This window comes from Bos grunniens, chromosome 1, assembly GCF_055505025.1.
Source record: "Bos grunniens cultivar Pamir isolate PY7600 chromosome 1, Bosgru_T2T1.0, whole genome shotgun sequence".
NCBI classification, from domain to species: domain Eukaryota; kingdom Metazoa; phylum Chordata; class Mammalia; order Artiodactyla; family Bovidae; genus Bos; species Bos grunniens.
In genome coordinates, this window is record NC_141165.1 from 155,544,562 (window position 1) to 155,560,115 (window position 15,554).

The window sequence follows — 15,554 nt, forward strand, 5'->3', positions numbered from 1 at the left end:
CATTAATAGATAAAAATTCTACTCTCTATCCTTAAAGTAGTAAAAAAAAAAACTGGAAACCTTTAAAGCTTAGTTCATGAAGTAACTTTGCAATGCTTAGAAGTTAGTGTGAAAAACAATGTTTTTCCACCTCTTTAATTTCACAATATGAAAGTATTTTCTGAAATATGGCTGCAATCTAAAAACTCGTTTTATTGTGGTATTCAGAATAAATTGGGTTAATTTTGCAATACATAAGACTACTCAAGTTGTTTAGTTTCTTATTATCTTTTATACTACCACACTGAGGAACTAAAAACTCTTTTGCAGCAACTCTTTTAAAAATATAGGTATACCATATCGACCACTGTTTTCACATAAAATTAATTTATAGGGTGCCACTCAAAAATAATTTGTAACGGGGTATTTAAAACTAGGTCTGTGACATTTGTAAAATACACTATCTTGTTCCATCTAAAGATTAAATCATTTTTCTTACCCTTTCTTGGAACACAAATGTTATTTCTTCATTTGTAGAACTTTGTTGAAAATACAAGCCTTTCATAGTCACCTAAAAATGATAAAAGAAAAAATATACATGAAATATACTAACCAACAAAACATATGCCAGATAAAGTGAAAGCATAAAATGAAAAATAGTTCTAAAGGATAAAATGACAGTTTAACTGCAGTCTTCAAATGAATTTAGGTAATAGTTCTTGAAAGCAATCAAACAAGAGAATATGCAATAACCTCAGGTACGCATTTGAGAATGGGCTTATAATTCAGCCTTTCACACCAAGACTTAAGTTCATCTCACTATTCAACAAAAATTATGAGATGTACCTAAAAAAAAAAAAAACTGTGCAGGCCAGAGGGCTCAATTTTAATAACCAAAAGTGTCATTTAAAGGGCTTTCAAAGTCTTAAAAAAGTCCACTGGAAAGGAAAAAGTGGATAATCAAGACAGTCATTGAAATTGTGTCCCTAATTCCTCTGTATCCATTTACAAGACATTTGTTGGTGCTCAGTTGCTCAGTCGTGTCCAACTCTTTGCAACCCCATGGACTGCAGCACGCCAGGCTTCCCTGTCTTTTACCATCTCCCTGAGTTTGCTCAGACTCATGCCCATCGAGTTGGTGATACCATCCAACCATCTCATCCTCTGTCATCCCCTTCTCCTCCTGCCTTCAATTAAACCTGTATTCTGTGGACATCCTGAAGCATCTCTAAGGATTCCACAACTGTTTCTTTAATTCCATAGTAATTGTATGACAAGACTTTTTTAATGTAAATTTTATAGAGGTACCATATAAAATCAGAGAAAAGTTCACAGATCCTAAGTATATAGCTTGGTGAACTTTACAAAGTGAACATGGCCATGCCATAGCAGGAAACATGTCACTAGAACTCCAGAAGGTCCTTGGTTTCCCTTCTAGTCACTATCCCCCTTCTAAGGATACTCAATATCCTGATATTCAAGTGGAGATTAGCTTTGTCTGTTTTTGACTTTATATGAATTATGCTCCTTCTTTCTCTCAGTATTATGAGTTTCACTCATGCTATTGCCTGCAGTTGTATTTATTTCATTCAGTTACATAGTATTCCACTGTATGAATTACTAAATGTCCACTGCACTAAAGATAGACATCTGATGGTTTCCAGTTTAACACGTTTACAAATTATCCTGCTAAGAACATTCTTATACATATTTTTTGATGAAAGTACTACAGTATTATTGAATTTATGAACGACGAAACTGAGACTTACAGAGGCACATTCCTAGGGTCTCATGGCTCCAGCCGGGCCAGAGCTGAGACAAATCAGATGCTACCAACTCCAAAGTCATTTACCTTTACCATTATACTTAATGGTTTCTATTGAGCTGCTAACATTAGATGTAAAACTAGAACCCTATCTCCTTTAGTTCAGGATTCATAATTAGTAAGTGCTTGTTGACAGAACTAGCTACATAACTTGCAGAGTTCACTGCAAAATGAAAATGTGGGGAACCTTGTTCAGAAACTAAAATTTCAAGATGGTAACAGCCAAGCATCAAACCAAGCATGAGTGCCTTCTGACTGTGAGTCCAGTGTGACTGCAGAGCTACTGTTCTTATGAAGCTGGCTCTGCAAGCTGAATCGTAATGGGTCTAAAGGATCTTTATAGAGGGTTTTTACTAAGCAGTTCAGCAATGGTTGCTGCTTTCCAGTAGGTGGTAATCAAATGCTGGAACTAACAGAAACGAGTACACATTCTAGACACAAAGAGAATTTACATGTCTCTAGGCTTCTGGTTAAGGAAGATCTGTGTGTGTGTGTGTGTGTGTGTGTGTGTGTGTGTGTACACACATCAGTAAGTTTGTCAGGGTTGTAAGGGAGAGGGGAAGAACCTAAGCATAGAACAGCAGCTATGTATTACCGATGACAGAAATCTAACTTCTTCCTAGCTGTCAAGCCATCTAAGATGCATACCACTGTCCCTAGTTTACCTTACTCCTTCATTCTTCCAACACATCCCGTCTGATCTAGGCATTATGTGTGCGTGTGTGCTCAGTCGTGTCTCTTTGTGACCCCATGACTGTAGTCTGCCAGGCTCCTCTGTCCATGGGATCCTCTAGGCAAGAGTACGGGAGTGGGTTGCCACTTCCTTCTCCAGGGGATCTTCCCGACTCAGGGTCTGCGTCTCCTGCATCGGCAGGCAGATTCTTTACTGCTGTGCCACCTGGGAAGCCAAGTTAACTTCATACCATATGGCCGCCGCTGTCTCCAGGCTCCAGGCCCTGCTTGCTCTCTGAGACTGTGCTGTACTTACTCTACGGATTCTGCAAAGTAAACAAAGCTCAAGTCCTACTCCCTCTCTGAAATCACCTCCCAGTGACACGCAGTCTACTCCATCTGTTCCATGCTTTTAGATTTCATTACATACTGACAAAACCTTGCTTTATTCATTCAACTAGTGGGTTCTCCCAGCTTTGAAGAATCAATATCCCATTATTACTGAATAAATAAAACTCTGCTTCACTCAATCTGGAGCCACTAGAATTGCCTTTTTGAGAAATGAAATAATTACACATCAACACCTTGATTTCAAAACATCTCCCTTTGTGACTCTGGAAGCCACTGTCTTCTCTGCCCACTGCATCTGAAACAAATAGCATCTCTCTCAGATCAGCAGTCACAGGAGTCTCATACTGTATGCACCCCAACTTGAAAGACCCTGGAAGCTGTTTGTATGTACCCGTGGTGTCCCTTAAGGTGACTATTATATACATAATAATGCCCATATTTTTGGTCAGATCATCTAAATAGTTCCTCCAAATTAGGTTATAATCAGCCTGGCTGGTAGAAAAAAGTAATGTTTAGTTGTTGATTCAATAAGGAACCAGGTGGGAACAAAAACCACCCCTCAAAATTACAAAGTGAAGAAAAAGAAGTATTTTTATAAAAGTGACCAGAAGAAAATTAAGGAAATATTTATTTTGCAAGCCCAAAAAGGAAAACTGAGTTCTCACCACAGAGAAATGGTACAACAAATGGTATTCAAAACCCACTTAATTTCTTAGGGAGTGGTCCAGATTAAATGGAACACTTAATCCATTATTTAATAAAATTTTTATTGAACATAAAGACATTGGCACACAGGAAATACAATAACTGAACACCTTGTAAAATAAAAATAAAAATTAAATATATACTATTTATCATGCTATTTCCAAAAATGAATGTCATTAACCTCAAAATTATATATTCTACTATCAGTTCAGTTCAGTCGCTCAGTTGTGTCTGACTCTTTGCGACCCCATGAATCGCAGCACGCCAGGCCTCCCTGTCCATCACCAACTCCCGGAGTTCACTCAAACTCACGTCCATCAAGTTGGTGATGCCATCCAGCCATCTCATCCTCTGTCATCCCCTTCTCCTCCTGCCCCCAATCCCTCCCAACATCAGGGTCTTTTCCAATGAGTCAACTCTTCGCATGAGGTGGCCAAAGTACTAGAGTTTCAGCTTCAGCATTAGTCCTTCCAAAGAACACCTAGGACTGATCTCCTTTAGGACGGACTGGTTGGACCTCCTTACAGTCCAAGGGACTCTCAAAGTCTTCTCCAAACCACAGTTCAAAAGCATCAATTCTTCGGCACTCAGCTTTCTTCACAGTCCAACTCTCACATCCATACATGACCACTGGAAAAACCATAGCCTTGACTAGACGGACCTTTGTTGGCAAAGTAATGTCTCTGCTTTTCAATATGCTATCTATGTTGGGCATAACTTGCCTTCCAAGGAATAAGCGTTTTTTAATTTCATGGCTACAGTCACCATCTGCAGTGATTTTGGAGCCCCCCAAAATAAAGTCTGACACTGTTTCCCCATCTATTTGCCACGAAGTGATGGGACCAGATGCCATGATCTTAGTTTTCTGAATGCTGAGCTTTAAGCCAACTTTTTCACTCTCCTCTTGCACTTTCATCAAGAGGCTCTTTAGTTCCTCTTCACTTTCTGCCATAAGGGTGCTGTCATCTGCATATCTGAGGTTATTGATAATTCTTCAGTTACATCCAATTTTAAATATATCTGACGTAAGTCCACAAATTGAAGATTACGTTCCTAATACTTTAAGTTTTTATACTATCAACATATTAAACCTATTATAAATCTGGAGAAACAAAAACAAATAATTTTTGGTATAAAAGCAGAATAAAGACTTTGCATAAATTAAACACTTACCATAAATAATACCAAGAAAGTAGTTAATGAAAGTACTAATCTTTTAAAGGATTTCTAAAAAAAAAAATCAATGGGAAGACGTTTCAAATGGTTTCCTCTTAGTTATAACGACACGAGCCTCGCTTGCTCTTCCCCTGCTATACTCGCTCCCCCAAGGAGCTCATCTATTAATGACTGTAAGTAAAACCTCTATGGATCAATCCTTATCTATACCTTCAGACCAAAAGTGTTCTGAGTATCAGCTCAACCTCAAATTCAACAGTCATAAAACCAGACTTACTTTTCCCGCCCCCAAACGAGATTTTGTTGTGCCAACTTCAGCCATCGAGGGTATCTTAGAGTCTCCCATAATTCCCTCCTCTAGGCTTCCTTTTCCTTTTTAATCTCCTGGCTTAAGTGCTCATCTTAGATGTTAGCACAATGACAGGCCAAAATTGTGATGCCTGAGGCCTGGGCTACCGCCACAGGCCGCTGCACGGCTTCTTTCTCTCCTTGTGGACAACACACCTGTGGACAACTTCAAAGTCCAGACTCTTCTTATGTGTTCAAATTTTCATTATTCCCAACACAAACTTCATAATACAGTGAAGTATTATGCTTCACCCACCCTCATTTTTACTTTAAGGAAAGCAGACAAACTGTCAAGCAGCTGGGCTACTTTTAAAAAAAACAACAACAGATGAAGTCAGCTCTGAAATGTGGCCCTATTATGCTCATCATCTTGCCAGGCTGAGTAAATCTTCAGTTATACTGAAGAGGTGCTTAAGTTTTAACCATGTTCTTACCACCTGTGGGACTTTTCACACATATCCACATATCAGGTAAAGAAGAATGTTAAACCATGTACCCTTAAAACCTATTACGGTCAACAAAACAGAAACTAGCTGGAGGTCTGGTTCAAATACCACATACTTTGCAGGCTGTAGAGGAGACTGGTAGTCCTATCTGGACAGGTCAGCTCTGCTTCCTAAAGAGGAAGGGACATCTCTACATTGTGCTGGAGACAGTCTCCAGAAATCTATAAATTCCAAGGACACATAAACAATGAATACACTGGCGTTATACACTGTACTGCTCTCCTGTGCCCGTTACAAGATGGGCATGGGAGACGCTGTGATGGTGGCTCACACCTAGCTAAACTCTGGAAATCATTTCTAGCTAGTAGCACATATCATAAGAACTTTTCACTTTCACATTTTAGGTATACAAAACTTAGGCAGATGCTTGAAGTGACATGGTCTATTACTAGATGGATTTAAACTAGAGGCTGCTGCTGCTGCTAAGTCACTTCAGTCGTGTCCGACTCTGCGATCCCATAGACGGCAGCCCACCAGGCTTCCCTGTCCCTGGGATTCTCCAGGCAAGATCACTGGAGTGGGTTGCCATTTCCTTCTCCAATGCATGAAAGTGAAAAGCGAAAGTGAAGTCGCTCAGTCGTGTCCGACTCTAGCGACCCCATGGACTGCAGCCTACCAGGCTCCTCCGTCCATGGGATCTTCTAGGCAAAAGTACTGGAGTGGGGTGCCATTGCCTTCTCCAAACTAGAGGCTGGATACACATTTACAGCAGCATCATAAAGGAGATTCAAGCATCAGTTGAGGGGCATGGGGATGAGATGACCATATCAGTCTTCTGATTATGAGAGTCTAGATTTATATGGACATTATCAAGACATACTTGACTGAATTTGTATACAAGTGTGGCATCCTCTTGACATCTCACATAAGCTGAGATCTAAAGATAGGTGAAGAATTAGGAAAGGAAAATAATTTTTTAATAAAGGCTTTATGTGGAAGCAAGACAAGAGGCATTTAATTAGCTATGTCAAACTGTTGCCTATCCATGCAACAAGTGGCTTCCAACAATGACCTCTTCTGAATCTCAAAAGAATTTTTGATTAATTCTCCTCCCTCCAAGAGAGCTTAACTTTTGTTATTTGCTGATTTACAAAATACCTTTTCACTTAAGAATTCTTACTAGTGGACCCCCTTGCCAGTACTGCTGGGGGGTGGGTACTGCTTTGGGAAAGCGGGATGGTCATTAATTCGTAGATTAGAAGTCACTGCTCCAGTTTGTATTCGATGTAGGGCCATTTAATACAGTAAGATTCAGAACGACGGAAACATAACTTTCATTTATATTTCTGAGTTGGCATTCCATTTTTCCATACTGTACTCCTGGGGAACAGTGGAGCCCATGGTGCCATGAATGCCAGTCTCCCTTCCCCGCTGGCTTAATCATGTGGCACTGGGACAAGGCACAGGATGAGGAAGGTAAACTGAGGGCCCTCCCTACTGTTACTACACTCTCCCTCCTTGCCAACCGATGCAAGGGATCCTCTTCTCCACAGACCAATCTTACTGCAGTCTGCCAACATTTATTTAATTCTCTAAATCACTATAGGCTCTTTAATCATTACTTCAGATGCAAAGTAGGAACTGTACTTTTGATTAAATATTTACTAATAAATTCACCATCAAGGGAAAATAATTTAACGAGATGTCATCTTTACAATGTACAAGAAGAAAATCATTTTGCAAAAATACTAAATAAAGATGTATTTGAACTATTCCATGTGAAGTTCGCATGAGCAAGAAAAGATTCACTTTTATCAATGAATGAAAGATTTCACCAAAAACAAACCCCAAAACATTGTGATTGCAAGGTGAAACATTTTAAGAATTCCCAAGCCTTCTTTCAAAGAGGTATACAGATGAACCAAGACACACTACTGTCCAGCATATAGTACTGATTTAAAGGCCTATATATCTCCTTGAGGTTTGGAACGCTCTTCTTCAATTTAGAACTTTGATATTGAATGGACAGCACAGAGAGTTGTAAGACTGCCAAAATAGGTCACTACAACTGAAGGAACTTTGCCTTGTATGGTGAACCCCCTCTGTTTGAAATCTGAATGTCTCAGGATTAGCCATAAACTAGAGCAGAGGCATCAATGAATTGAAATTAGTGACAAAATGTAATAATTATACACTGCGGTGATTGATGGATAGGATTTAGAAGTCCTAAGTGACCCTACTTCTGAATCCTGGCTTTTCTACTTATTCAGTGTACGACCCACATACACTGCTGCTGCTGCTAAGTCACTTCAGTCGTGTCCGACTCTGTGCGACCCCATAGATGGCAGCCCACCAGGCTTCCCTGTCCCTGGGATTCTCCATGCAAGAACACTGGAGTGGGTTGCCATTTCCTTCTCCAATGCATGAAAGTGAAAAGTGAAAGTGAAGTCGCTCTGTCATGCCCAACTCTTAGCAACCCCATGGACTGCAGCCTTCCAGGCTCCTCCGTCCATGGGATTTTCCAGGCAAGAGTACTGGAGTAGGGTGCCATTGCCTTCCCCGCCACATACACTAAATACTTTCAACTATCTGGGCCTTAAATTCAACACTTGTAAAACAGGGATAGTAACAGAAAGGCTTAAATAATACATGCAAAGCACTCAGTACAATACCTGGCACAAAGGAAGTGTTAAATGAATGCTGGATATTCGTGCTATTATTTCTGTAAATTGAGTTGAGACCTGGTAAAGTACTTCCAAAGTCCATCTCACAGAGCAGTAAGGGGTTTTGTCACGGGCAACCTAAGATTTAACACCTTTTAATTTCTGCAGTGGGTTGTATCATCCAGTAGCCCTTGAACTATGCCTAGTCAGAACTGAGATGTACTGTTAGCAAAAGATGTCTATCAGGTTTCTTCAAATGTGAAGAAAATGAGAGAATGTACAAAATCTTGATTTTTAAACATTTGATTGTGTGCTGATATGATACTATTTTAGATATACTGGGTTAAATAAAACTCTAGCATTAATTTCACATATTTCTCTTTATTTAAAAAAAGTGGCTCCCATTAAATGTGCAAACCTTGCTGCCCATAACCTGGACTAGCAGCACCCGAGAGCTTGTCAGAAATGGAGATTCTCAGGGCCCGCCCACACCCACAGCATCATAGTCTGCACTTCAAAACGGTTCTGAGGTGATTTTCACGCGTTGCTCCAGAGTATTCCTCCGTTTAGCTTAAATCTGGAGGGCAAATCTGGACCTAGAGTTACATAAAACCGAATGCCCCTGCTTTACGTAATTGTTCAACGGGGGAAAAAAAAGTGACGGAGGAGAAAGCAGTAGTTAGAAGTAGTAAGCCAGAAAGAAAAAGAAACTCAAAAGTATAGAAACAAAAAGACGCGGGAGTGGGTAAAATCCAAACTGGGAGTCTCGGTGGAAGGGAACTTCGAGACTTTTGCTTCCATGAAAGTGGAGGAAGATGCAAACTGAAATAACATCCACCATCAAAACCAGTAAAAACCAGGAAATCGTCAGGCAAATCAAGTATCTCCCTCCCCTCAGCGGCCTCAGCTAAGCCAGCTAGGCCTGAGCCCGAGAGGTGTTAAGAAGGTTGGGGTGCAACGGAAACCACCCTGCGCCCCAGGGCTGGACGGTCCCGCGGGGCGTCTCCCGAGCTTCCGCCCAAAGGCCGGTTTCCCAAGACACGTAGCGCGTCTCCCGGTGCTCACCTGGCTCGGAGCGGCACTAACGGCCTGCAGCTTCACCTCCGCCACCTTCTCGCCCCTCAGCAGAGGGCCCACCCCCTAAGCGCCAGAGGCTGTTCCCATTGGCCAGGCCGCTCGTCAGTCTCGGACTCTAGAGACCGCCATAGCAACCGAACGCGGAACTACGTCTCCCGGCATGCTCTAAGGCGACGCGCCTGGGGCTACCAATTAATGCGAGAAGACCGCCATAGCAACCGAACGCGGAACTACATCTCCCGGCATGCTCTAAGGCGACGCGCCTGGGGCTACCAATTAATGCGAGAAGACCGCCATAGCAACCGAACGCGGAACTACATCTCCCGGCATGCTCCAAGGCGACGCACCTGGGGCTACCAATCAATGCGCGAAGTCCTAGAGGCCGAGGGGTTCAGCTTTATGTAAATATGTTCAAGACCACACCCTTCCTCATTCCAACCGTATCCCCATCTCCTTCCTGGGACTGTGCCCCGCCCTCCCTGTGCCTCCACATTGTTCTCTCCTATGACACCTGCCGTTAGTTAGTTGAAGGTGTCCTAACTTGTGCCTCGCCTCGCACAGCAACAGCCTAATGGCACCGAGACCATGGAACAAAACGTCCCGAAGCCCCACACCAGACGCCTCTAGGCACGTCGGGAAACCCTACGCCAGACGCCCGCTTCGGGAAAGGGGGCGGGGCGGCGGGGGGGGGGGTTGGGGCGACTAGGTCCCGCCCCCTCTGAGCTTGCTGATTTGTCGATCCGGCTATCACTCCCTCCTCTTCTAGGTTTTTTTTTTTTTCAGTTGCGTTTCCCCCGTGGTGGGCGGGGCTAGATGAGGGGGCGGGAGGAGGTGTGAGTCCTTTCTTCCGATTGGTTGTTTTTTCATTGTCCCCACCTACCCACCGTGGGCGGAGACGGAGGGGAGGAGAGGGCGCGGGGGAGGCAGGTCCCGGGGGAGATGAGGAGATAGGCGGGAGCGAGGGACTGAGGGAGGGGAGCGAAGGGAGGCCAAGAGCTGAGGTGGAGACGGGAGGGCGCGCAGCTTGGTTGCTCGGTAGTACGGCGGCTCGCGAGGGAGAATCCCGGGCGGACTCAGGGACGCCCCGAGAGGCGGGCGGGGATGGTGTGCGGGGCTGCGGCTCCTGCGTCCCCTTCCCGCGGCGACTGAGCTGCACTGATTTTTTTTTGTCCCCCTGAGGCGGCAGCGTGGACCCGCCTGGAGATGAGGTGAGGAGAGGGCTGGACCGCCTCGGCCTGCTTTGCACCGGGCAGGCGGCCGGGGCGAGGGTGGGCGCGATGGCCGCCCGGGACGCCCGTCCACCCCCCTCTCCCCGACCCCGGGGCCGGTGTGCGAGTCCCTCCCGGCGCCCTTCACCCTGAGTCGCGCACCCAGGAGGCGCCCCTGTGCCTCGTCCTTCCCATCCTCCCTGGCCGCCGGGGGTGGCTGGGTGGGTGGTGGTGGTGGCGGCCGGCTGGCACGCGCCGGGAGGCCGGGGCTCCGCGGCGGACAGAGGCTGGGGGGTGGGCGGCGGCCGCGGGACGGGCTTCGGGGGGTTGAATGGGCATCGGTCGCCGTGGCCGGCCGAGCTGGGGGGAGGTCCCGTCCTTTCTCCAGGGGCACGCGGGGCGGTGGGGTCCCTTGCAGGGCTGACCTCGCTGCCCGCGGTCGCCCGAGTGGGGCGGGCCGGCCGAGCCTCGCCTCCCCGCCAGGCTGCCGGGGATCCGGAATGCCCGGCCTCTCCTCCCCGGCTCATCCCTTCTTCTGTCTCCTCCGCCCGCAAAAAAAAAAAAAAAAAAAGAAAGAAAAAAACTACCCTGTCAGTGAAGGGCAGTCAATGCCATTTTGGCCCCGCGTCCTCCTGCTGGTACTGACTTGACTCCGGTGGTATTTCACAGAAAGCGGCTCATCCTTTCAAGGGGGGAGCGCGTCCCCGGTGTCGGCCGCTTCCCTTTCCCCTTCTTTACGCACTGACACGGTTTTAGTGTGGACCGAAGCCACAGTTACCAGGCTCTGTCTGGCTTGACCGAGGAAAATGCAATCAGAATCCCCAGGAAAAGGTAACCGACGAGGAATGGAGTTGCGCCTTTCCCTCTTACTTCTTGTTTACCTTTTGGATTAGGAAGCACCTTCGTAGATTACATTTCCTATGGGCATCTTTTGTTGTGATTCAGACTAAAGGCTTTGCTTTTGAAAAAAACCATTAGGGGCGTCTGTGTTGAGTTGACGCTTCTGGAGATTTTTTGATAGCCTCTGAATATGAAAGTTTCCTTTAGAACTTTGCCATCCTCGGTGCTATTCTGGAGGCAGCACCAGCCTGAAAATTTAAATAGATGCGACTCCGAATAGTTGCGTTTCTTTGTGCTTAATCTGCTGGCATCCTGCTCTTAATGTTTACGTGGTCGGGACGTCCAAATAATAAAAACAAGCGCAATAAAAAGTATAGATAATAATAAGAAGTACCGTGCCAAAAATGCATCTGGAAAATCTCAATTCTGTCATCGGGGAGGCAGTTTTTACTAATCCCTTTGAAAGGATGAAGACCAGGCTCAGAGTTTATGTAGTGGACAGGATCTGAGGGTAGGAAATGGGACCATGGAGCCAGCAGCCCGGCTGGTTTATGTAGTGCTACTCTTACTGTCTGAAATAGGAATATATTTGTTGGGATACCTTTATTTTTAATATGACTTAAGGTGCAGAAGCTTTAGTACCCCTCCTAAAGTTATGATTTCTACTTATTATGGAGAACAAAATACTCTGTTTTGTTTCTAAATTTTTAATAGTTCACCTGAAACATTTATGTTATTTTTATGATTGTTTGCTTATAACAAAAGAAGAAAAACATTTTTCAATATTGAGTTCTTTCTGTAGGACAGTTGTAAAGAACTCAAAAACTTTAGGTAATCCAAATTCAGAAATGAAGGACACTAATTTAGTGATGGTCCAAAAGCTATTTAAGACTTCTATAAGTAGCTCCAGTAGGGTGAATTTCTGATAGAATTGTTTTTGAAGGCTATTTCTTTATTTAAGAATGTATCTATTGAAATTTTTGAGGCACATGGTACCTTCACAAAAGTCTGTTATTATTCTGCCTGAGTAAGAGAGGAAATGAACACATTTTTGATGTACTTTGGAACTCTGTGGATTGTTCAGATACTAAGCATTGTGAAATAGGGCATAAAATGAGTGGTAGCAAGTTAGTTCCCTGAAATGTTTGTCTCTCTTAGCTTTTTTTTTTTTGCAATTGACTAGCAATTTCCTTTTTCTTAATGCTTATCCCTCTATTATCGGAAATAAAACTCTGCTTAAATTCATGTTTTCTCCAAATAACTAGATTGAGGCAAACTCAAATCTCCATAAAGGGGGTTAAGGAGGAGGTGCCATTAAATCCCTCTACTCTTACTCAGCTTTAATGTGGATTTGTGAATTATAGGGAATTAATTACAGGTCGGTTGGGTTTATATTACTCAGTTCACATTCCACTGCCGTAGGGCTCTTCTCTTGTGAATGATCTTTCTCTTCTGAATAGTTCCACTTACTGGCAGGTTTCTCAACGTCTAGACCTCAGATCACTTACATCAACATAACCTGAAGTTCTTGGTAAAAATACAGACTCCTGGAATCTGATTTCCAACAAGTTCTGCAGGAAGTTTTCTTACACAGTAGCATTGGAGAACCACTGGCATTGTGGTTGCTTCTCACTGAGTGGCCCCAGACCATGTCCTGAAGAGGATGGCATGTTTTTAAAGTGACAGAATAACTTTCATACCTTGGACATCTAATAAAACACCATGACCTTCAGATATGTAAGGCACCTGTAATAATACATCTCAGAAGGGCAGAGATCACTGTACCTCCTAGAGTAGTGCCTGGAGGAACTCTATGAAATATTTGGGTGAATTACGTCACAGTGAGGCCACACCTTTAAACTTTTACTTGTAAAGTTCATCTTATCATTTCATAGTCACTTTATAAACTGGTCATAAGTACCACACCCCAGTCATTTCTGTAAGTTTGGTTGGCTCTGAAAGGAGAGAACCTTTCCCAAGCATAACTCAAGATGATAAGCTGAAAAGAAGGCTCCTAGCAAAATGTTTGCTTAGACTCAAAATGTAAATTTAAGTCACAGCATAATGGTAAATTATTTGGTATCAGTACATCAAAATGCCATTTTATAGCCTATGATAAGTCCAACATAATGCAATAAAAAATTGTTTTTTCCCAAAATAAAGAAAATTAGTAATTTTCCAATTTTATTTTTCATACTCCTAATATATGACCTTCACTCCTTTCTGTCAGAGCCCAGCATAGGCCCCATAAATAACAGCTTCTGCTGTGTAGTTGAGGGTATGGATAGTTAAGAGTGCAACCTCTAGAGGATATTGGGTTTGACCATACATAGTCTGACTTTACCAGCTCAGCTGGTAAAGAATCTGTGTGCAATGCAGGAGACTCCAGTTGGGTTCCTGGGTGAGGAAGATCCCACTCCAATGTTCTTGGGCTTCCCTGGTGGCTCAGATGGTAAAGAATCTGACTGCAATTCAGGAGACCTGGGTTTGATCCGTGGGTCGGGAAGATCCCCTGGAGGAGGGCATGGCAACCCACTCCAGTCTTCTTGCCTAGAGAATCCCCATGGACAGAGGAGCCTGGAGGGCGACAGTCCATGGGGTTGTGAAGAGTCAAACATGACTGAGCGGCCAAGCACCACACAGCACGGTCTGTGACTTTGATCTAGTCACCTAACCTCAGTCGGAGAAGGCAATGGCACCCCACTCCAGTACTCTTGCCTGGAAAATCCCATGGATGGAGGAGCCTGGTAGGCTGCAGTCCATGGGGTCGCTAAGAGTCGGATACGACTGAGCAACTTCCCTTTCACTTTTCACTTTCATGCATCGGAGAAGGAAATGGCAGCCCGCTCCAGTGTTCTTGCCTGGAGAATCCCAGGGACGGGGGAGCCTGGTGGGCTGCCGTCTATGGGGTCGCACAGAGTCGGACACGACTGAAGCGACTTAGCAGCAGTAGCAGCAACCTCTCAGTGCCTCAGTTTTCTCAGCTGAAAATGGGAATTGTTGTAGTAAAATGTAATACTTCTAGGACTTCCGTGGTGGTCCAGTGGTTAAGAATCTACCTGTCAGTGTAGTGGACATGAGTTCGATCCCTGGTCTGGGAAGATTCCACATGCCGCGCATGGCACAGCTAAGCCCAGTGTGACGCAGCGGCTACCCCACATGCCCTAGAGCCTGTGCTCCGAAAGAAGAGAAGCCTGGCAAAATGAGAAGCCCAGGCACCACAACTCTAGTTGTGCAGTGCTGTGCTGTGCTTTAACCCTAACCCTTTACCATCGAAGCCACCAGGGACGCCCTGGTTGCGCCCCCTGACACAACTAAAGAAAGCAGCATGGAAGACCCAGCACGGCCAAAATTTTAAAAATTAAATTCAAATACAATAGTTTAAAAAATTTAATACTTCTAAGTTCTCACTTAAGTTCTTGAGACACATTCATTTAATATATGTTAGTTATGATGATAAAATATTGAGATATATAAAAATGTATGAAACTCTAGTCTGTTCAGTTTTTGTACTAATGTACTTTATTGTAGTAAGTAGAATCCATTGCTTAAAAAGAAGTCTCTTGCTAATTTCCTGGCACTGAATATGTGTAATTTTAAAATTACAGTAATAACTAAACATTAACTAATAAAACATCAGGTTCTATGCAGATTTTTTTCTAAATAAAGATAAGCCTGTCATCCCTCTCAGCTTAATAGTACTATTTCAGAAAGAATCTGTTAATCAGTTAGATGATCCCTTGTATTTTAAAATTGCATGTTTGTGGTAGAACAATTGAAATACAGGAAAGTAAAGAGTAAAAAACCATAAAATACTTAGAGGTCCACTACCTGAATACATTTCTATCCAAACTGTTTTTTCTCTATGCTGTTTGTCAGTATATATAACTTAGGGTAGCAAATATGGGATCCTGGTATACATTTGGTTGTTTCCTAACCTGTGCTTCTTAGCATCTCATTATGAATCTTTTCTTCTCTATGTAGTCAGTTGTAATGTTGACTGAATAATATTCCATTTTGCAGATCTATGATTTATTTATTTATTTGGCTGTGTCGGGTCTTCCTTGTTAATACAGCCTCCGTTGCCCAAGGCATGTGGGATCTTGGTTCCCTGACCAGGGATTGAACCCATATCCTCTGAATTGGAAGGTGGATTTTCTACCTCTGGACCACCAGGGAAAGTCCCCAGCCGATTTGTTTTTATTAAACATTATTTTTCTCCCACTGCTATTATCATTATCTCTGCAATAACTGTCCTCTATGC

General features: G+C 43.6%; 2 protein-coding genes across 12 annotated transcripts in view; one reads left to right on the forward strand and one right to left on the reverse strand.

Annotated features, from left to right (window-relative positions):
- CRYZL1 (crystallin zeta like 1) overlaps positions 1 to 9,291 on the reverse strand; it is a 33,838-nt gene extending 24,547 nt beyond the window's left edge. For all 5 annotated transcript variants that reach the window (XR_015168745.1, XM_086413847.1, XM_086413849.1 and 2 more), the window contains exons 1-2: positions 9,231 to 9,291; positions 479 to 550 (exon numbers count right to left, since the gene is read on the reverse strand). Coding sequence is in view for 4 of the 5 variants with exons in the window: in XM_086413847.1 (XP_086269973.1) it covers positions 479 to 544 (66 nt within the window). In the remaining variant the exon portion in view is untranslated. The remainder of the gene's footprint in view (positions 1 to 478; positions 551 to 9,230) is intronic.
- Positions 9,292 to 10,183: 892 nt separating this feature from the next.
- The window catches only part of ITSN1 (intersectin 1), a 243,741-nt gene continuing 238,370 nt past the window's right edge, over positions 10,184 to 15,554 (forward strand). For 6 of the 7 annotated variants that reach the window (XR_015168658.1, XR_015168659.1, XM_086413806.1 and 3 more), the window contains exon 1: positions 10,184 to 10,450. The gene's annotated coding sequence lies outside the window, so the exon portion shown is untranslated. Of the gene's footprint in view, positions 10,451 to 11,119; positions 11,282 to 15,554 lie in introns of all 7 variants that reach the window. The other variant, XM_086413813.1, reaches the window with a different exon arrangement.